At 43.3% G+C, this 6,944-nt stretch overlaps 1 protein-coding gene across 5 annotated transcripts in view; it reads left to right on the plus strand.

Moving 5' to 3' along the window:
* The first annotated feature begins 4,311 nt into the window (after positions 1-4,311).
* LOC127909582 (transcriptional activator Myb-like) overlaps positions 4,312-6,944 on the plus strand; it is a 74,210-nt gene continuing 71,577 nt past the window's right edge. For 2 of the 5 annotated variants that reach the window (XR_008072032.1, XR_008072033.1), the window contains exon 1: positions 4,312-4,481. Coding sequence is in view for 3 of the 5 variants with exons in the window: in XM_052471694.1 (XP_052327654.1) it covers positions 4,342-4,481 (140 nt within the window). In the remaining 2 variants the exon portion in view is untranslated. The remainder of the gene's footprint in view (positions 4,482-6,944) is intronic. The other 3 variants (XM_052471695.1, XM_052471696.1, XM_052471694.1) reach the window with 2 other exon arrangements.

A 6,944-nucleotide genomic window follows, 5' to 3' on the forward strand; every position in this document is an offset into this window, starting at 1 on the left:
GAATTATAAACTGAATTATAGACTGAATGATATACTGAATGTTATACTGAATTATAAACTGAATTACAGACTGAATTATAGACTGAATTATACACTGAATTACAGACTGAATTACAGACTGAATTATAAACTGAATTATAGACTGAATGATATACTGAATGTTATACTGAATTATAAACTGAATTACAGACTGAATTATAAACTGAATTATAGACTGAATTATAGACTAAATTATAGACTGGATTAAAGACTCTCCTCTCCATCTCCTCACCTCACCTCCCCTCCCCTCCCCTCCCCTCCCCTCCCCTCCCCTCTTCACCTCCCTATCTCCTCTCCCCTCCACTTCTCCTCTACCCTCTCCTCCCCCTCCTCTCATCTCCTCACCCCTCTCTCCTCTCTCCTCCCCTTTTCCTTTTCCTTCCTTCCTTCCTTCCTTCCTTCCTTCCTTCCCTTCCTTCCTTCCTTCCCCTCCCCTCCCCTCCCCTCCCCTCCCATCCCCTCTTCACCCCAACCTATGACGAGTCTCACAGTAGCTTTGAAAGCCAGACTATCGCAAAAACTCTCAGGGCTAAGAAGTATTCAAATGACCCTACCTGAACACACAATGCTTTGCGAAGAGGGCTGCCTTGACAATGGCACCTTTCCAATCGCGCTCATGCAAATGACCTCATCCTACTGGCCAGGAGACAGACAGGCTCTGAGCATGCCAGAGCAAACGTTGTGGAACGTTCCCATAGAATGCCTCCCCAATGGCATCCTATTCTCTATAGTGCACTACATTAGACCAGAGCCCTATGGCACCCTATTCTCTATAGTGCACTACATTAGACCAGAGCCCTATGGCACCCTATTCTCTATGGTGCACTACATTAGACCAGAGCCCTATGGCACCCTATTCCCTATATAGTGCACTACTTTAGACCAGAGCCCTATGGCACCCTATTCTCTATAGTGCACTACTTTAGACCAGAGCCCTATGGCACCCTATTCTCTATAGTGCACTACATTAGACCAGAGCCCTATGGCACCCTATTCTCTATAGTGCACTACATTAGACCAGAGCCCTATGGCACCCTATTCTCTATGGTGCACTACATTAGACCAGAGCCCTATGGCACCCTATTCCCTATATAGTGCACTACTTTAGACCAGAGCCCTATGGCACCCTATTCTCTATAGTGCACTACATTAGACCAGAGCGCTATGGCACCCTATTCTCTATAGTGCACTACATTAGACCAGAGCCCTATGGCACCCTATTGCCTATTATAGTGCACTACATTAGACCAGAGCCCTATGGCACCCTATTCTCTATAGTGCACTACATTAGACCAGAGCCCTATGGCACCCTATTCTCTATAGTGCACTACATTAGACCAGAGCCCTATGGCACCCTATTCTCTATAGTGCACTACATTAGACCAGAGCCCTATGGCACCCTATTCTCTATAGTGCACTACATTAGACCAGAGCCCTATGGCACCCTATTCCCTATATAGTGCACTACTTTAGACCAGAGCCCTATGGCACCCTATTCTCTATAGTGCACTACTTTAGACCAGAGCCCTATGGCACCCTATTCTCTATAGTGCACTACTTTAGACCAGAGCCCTATGGCACCCTATTCCCTATATAGTGCACTACTTTAGACCAGAGCCCAATGGCACCCTATTCCCTATTATAGTGCACTTTAGACTAGAGCCCTATGGCACCCTATTCCCTATATAGTGCACTACTTTAGACCAGAGCCCTATGGCACCCTATTCCTTATTATAGTGCACTTTAGACTAGAGCCCTATGGCACCCTATTCTCTATAGTGCACTGCTTTAGACCAGAGCCCAATGGCACCCTATTCCCTATTATAGTGCACTTTAGACTAGAGCCCTATGGCACCCTATTCTCTATAGTGCACTACTTTAGACCAGAGCCCTATGGCACCCTATTCTCTATTATAGTGCACTTTAGACTAGAGTCCTATGGCACCCTATTCTCTATAGTGCACTACTTTAGACCAGAGCCCTATGGCACCCTATTCTCTATAGTGCACTACAGACTAGAGCCCTATGGCACCCTATTCCCTATATAGTGCACTACTTTAGACCAGAGCCCTATGGCACCCTATTCCCTATATAGCGCACTACTTTTGTCCAGGGCCCATGGGGTGCGATTTGGGACACAGTCATAGAACTATACCACATAGAATAAACATGCCAACCTGCCTGCCTGCCTGTCTGTCTGTCTGTCTGTCTGTCTGTCTGTCTGTCTGTCTGTCTGTCTGTCTGTCTGTCTGTCTGTCTGTCTGTCTGCCTGCCTGCCTGCCTGCCTGCCTGCCTGCCTGCCTGCCTGCGTGCGTGCGTGCGTGCGTGCGTGCGTGCGTGCGTGCGTGCGTGCGTGCGTGTGTTAGTCAGGACTTTATCAAGATGTAGTTTTTAATACTCCCCTCTAGGGAGAAGAAAAACACCAGACTTTAACTTTGGCCAATAGAAAGCCATGCCTGAGTGTCTCACAGCGGGTGGCACTCAGGTGTGTGTGCTGCAGGGAAATGCATCCAGGTAACAGGTACCTTAAGATGAACTAACTAGCTAACTGTAAGTCTGGATAAGCATCTGCTTGATGACTCAAATGTTAATGTATTGTAGGCACAGTATGAGTCATACACTATGAAACATTTAAAAAAAATGTTTTATTCATTTACATAATTCGGATGAGTTTTGTTTAATTATTAACATGATCAGAACACCACTTTTTATGCTGGAATATAAGCTAAATAAAATGTAATAAAAGCCTAATAAAAAGGTAATCGTGTTTAATTAGATTTGTTTTAAAAAAAAAGTTTGCTTGTGTCAAACAATCTAACCCTAACCATAATAGTGTTTTATACACGTTATATAGACGTTAGCGATGTAACGTTTCACTACGTGCGTGGTGTCCACTCCACGCCGCATGCAACGTTCTGTTCAGTGTGTTGACCCCATCACGCGAGGATGAGTGACCGGGGACAATAGTGTGTTTTTAGGGGTGACGGTAATTGTAAGTGACCGAGACAATACGATAGCGTATCGGGAAGAACAATAAACTATGAGAACACACATTCATACAAGTAAGTGTGACCATCGGACTCCTCTCCTCTAGGCCATACTGAAGAGACGGGCCTGAGATTAGATCATGGTTATGTGGGTTTACACAAAAACAACAACTTGAGTTCTAGTTTTGTGTTTATGAGGAAAAACCGGTTGTCCCAGACTGGCTTGTTTTTAATGGACCTGTAAAAACACACATTTACATAAAAGTAATATCCACAATGTGACATGAACTTAACCCAAACACGTTGCCCGAGTGATAATGAGAATATGGTGCTATCTGAAGGTAGTGAACAGAGCATGTCATTTCACCTCAAAGTGAAAGTGGACGATTTATGGTGACTAATATCTCATCATTAGGCTACAACAGCACTCTCCCTACTGACATAAAGTCACACACATCATTTACCACTACTTTTCAAAAACTCCCTCATTTTGATCAATATGAACTGGCTACAATAGCCTAGTTATAAATAGGTAACTACGATCTAATTATACATAATTATAAACTTGAATGAATCACATTTCATTAATAGAGCATTTTCCCCCAATTGACATTAGACACAGAGAATCGACTACTGCTGTTGACAAACTCACTCATTTATTTGAGGCCTTAGCCTATATCAATACGCGATATGAAAATAGGTTACAGTAGCCTAGGAATAGACTACGATCATAAAGTGACATGAATGACTCATCTCACGATTACAAGAGCAACTTCACCCTTCATTCAGGACACCACATGTTTTGTACCACTGCCGTTCAAAAAACGCACCAGGCTTAATCATTTGAGGCGTTATCAACACGACGCAAGATCGATATGAATAGAGGTGGGAGCCGACTTCGGTAACACGATAAATAATCAAATAACTGCAGCAGCCCAGCAACAGGCAGAGAGAGAGGAGAAAAATACAGCATCATGACACCTTGCTTCACCTCGCGGTCCACTCAACTCCATGCCAAAACATTAAGTCCACAATTGTTCACATTGTCGTCAGATACAATAACCCCCGTTCCCTGTCCACAATTTACTTTTTTTTTTCTCCAAGAAAAACTAGAATGAACCTCTTGAAAAGTAGCGACAGAGTTTAAGCGCGGAAAGGGTAAGGAATACGCGCCTATGTCAGGGCGCCAAACGGAGCGAGTTGCAGGAGGAGGAGGAGGAGGAGGAGGGTGAGGAGGTAGGGAGGAGGAGGGGCGATAGCGGGACTCGTGGCTTTCCGCTCTGTTTACAAGTCTGCGTGATCCTTTACTATTTTAATGTCAACCTGCTCCTTCTTCCTCCGCAGACAGGAGAGACAGTCAGAACAGAACGGCACCGCAGCGCTCAGCGAGGACACGGACATCGAGTTGCTCTCTACACAAACTACCCTTCGCATGGCCAGGCGGCCAAGACACAGGTAGAATAACTACACATACTACACTACAGAAGCTGCTGTCTGGGCTTTTAGATGGACTATCATTTAATTTATATTTGTCTCTCAACAACTGCGTTAAAATTATGTTTCTATTTCCTGCATTGTTGCGGTTGGAGTTAGAAGTTGTTTAAAAACTTTATTTTGTGCTGCTAACAGAGAGAGAGATTTTATTTTTGAGAGGATATGTAGTTTTGTTCTGTCTTGCTCAGATAACAGGTGGTGGTAGTCATCTGGCATGTGTTCGCCTCACGCTCCTTCGCTGCGCTAGTGACACTCTCTCTCTCCCTCTCTCTCTCCCTCTCTCTCGCTCTCTCTCTCACACTCTCTGCCTCTCTCTCTCCCTCTCTCCCTCTCTCTCTCTCTCTCTCTCTCTCTCTCTCTCTCTCTCTCTCTCTCTCTCTCACTCTCTCTGCCTCTCTCTCTCCCCTCTCTCTCTCTCTCTCTGCGGTTGCTGCAGCATCCCTGAAAAAAGCAGAATAAAAAAACGAAATAATAAAGACAATATTTTCCACGTCACAATTTTGTAGAATATAGTGAAGACATCAAAACAATCAAATATGTAATCATGTAACAATATATTTTATATTTGAGATTCTTCAAAGTAGCCACCCTTTGCCTTGATTACAGTTTTTGCCATTCTCGCAACCAGCTTCATGAGGAATGCTTTCCTAGAGTCTTGAAGGAGTTCCCACATATGCTGAGCACTTGTTGGCTGTTTTTCCTTCAGCAGCAAAGCATTCCTACTCCATCACACCTCCTCCTCCATGCTTCACGGTGGGAACCACACATGCGTAGATCATCCGTTCACCTACTCTGCGTCTCACAAAGACACGGCGGTTGGAACCAGAAATCTCAAATTTGGACTCATCAGACCAAAGGACAAATTTCCTCTGGTCTAATGTCCATTGCTCGTGTTTCTTGGCCCAAGCAAGTCTCTTCTTCTTATTGGTGTCCTTTAGTAGTGGTTTCTTTGCAGCAAATTGACCATGAAGGCCTGATTCACACAGACTCCTCTGAACAGTTGATGTTGAGATGTGTCTGTTACTTGAACTCTGTGAAGCATTTATTTGGGCTGCAATTTCTGAGGCTGATAACTCTAATGAACTTATCCTCTGCAGCAGAGGTAACTCTGGGTCTTCCTTTCCTGTGGCGGGCCTCATGAGAGCCAGTTTCATCATAGCGCTTGATGGTTTTTGTGACTGCACTTGAAGAAACTTTTAAAGTTCCTGACATTTTCCTTATTGACTGACCTTCATGTCGTAAAGTAGTGATGGACTGTTGTTTCTCTTTGCTTATTTGAGCTGTTCTTGCCATAATATGGACCTGGTCTTTTACCAAATAGGGCTATCTTCTGTATACCACCCCTGCCTTGTCACTACTGATTGGCTCAAACTCATTAAGAAGAAAATAAATTCCACAAATTACTTTTATCAAGGTACACCTGTTATTTAAAATGCATTCCAGGTGACTACCTCATGAAGCTGGTTGAGAGAATTCCAAGAGTGTTGAAAGCTGTCATCAAGGCAAAAGGTGGCTACTTTGAAGAATCTCAATTTTAAAATATATTTGGTTTTGTTTAACACTTTTTTGGTTACGAAATGACTCCATATGTGTTGTTACATAGTTATGATGTAATTAACCCGGAGTCGTCTCTTCACTGGTGACGTTGAGACTGGTGTTTTGTGGGTACTATTTAAAGAAGCTGCCAGTTGAGGACTTTCGAGGCGTCTGTTTCTCAAACTACGAGATCTTCAGTTTCTTGGCAATTTCTCACATGGAATAGCCTTCATTTGTCAGAACAAGAATAGACTGACAAGTTTCAGAAGAAAGGTCTTTGTTTCTGGCCATTTTGAGCCTGTAATCGAACACACAAATGCTGATGCTCCAGATACTCCACTAGTCTAAAGAAGGCCAGTTTTATTGCTTCTTTAATCAGGACAACAGTTTTCAGCTGTACTAACACAATTACAAAAGGGTTTACTAATGATCAATTAGCCTTTTAAAATTATAAACTTGGATTAGCTAACACAACGTACCATTGGAACACAGGAGTGATGGTTGCTGGTAATGGGCCTCTGTACACCTGTGTAGATATTCCATAAAAAATCAGCCGTTTCCAGCTACAAAAGTCATTTACATCATTAACAATGTCTACACTGTATTTCTGATCAATTTGATGTTATTTTAATTGACAAAAAACACTGTGGGTTACTGTTCTCCTTTATCCTGTAGTAAACACACACCATGGGTTACTGTTCTCCTTTATCCTGTAGTAAACACACACCATGGGTTACTGTTCTCCTTTATCCTGTAGTAAACACACACCATGGGTTACTGTTCTCCTTTATCCTGTAGTAAACACACACCATGGGCTACTGTTCTCCTTTATCCTGTAGTAAACACACACCATGGGTTACTGTTCTCCTTTATCCTGTAGTAAACACA

Source organism: Oncorhynchus keta, chromosome 19, assembly GCF_023373465.1.
Source record: "Oncorhynchus keta strain PuntledgeMale-10-30-2019 chromosome 19, Oket_V2, whole genome shotgun sequence".
NCBI classification, from domain to species: domain Eukaryota; kingdom Metazoa; phylum Chordata; class Actinopteri; order Salmoniformes; family Salmonidae; genus Oncorhynchus; species Oncorhynchus keta.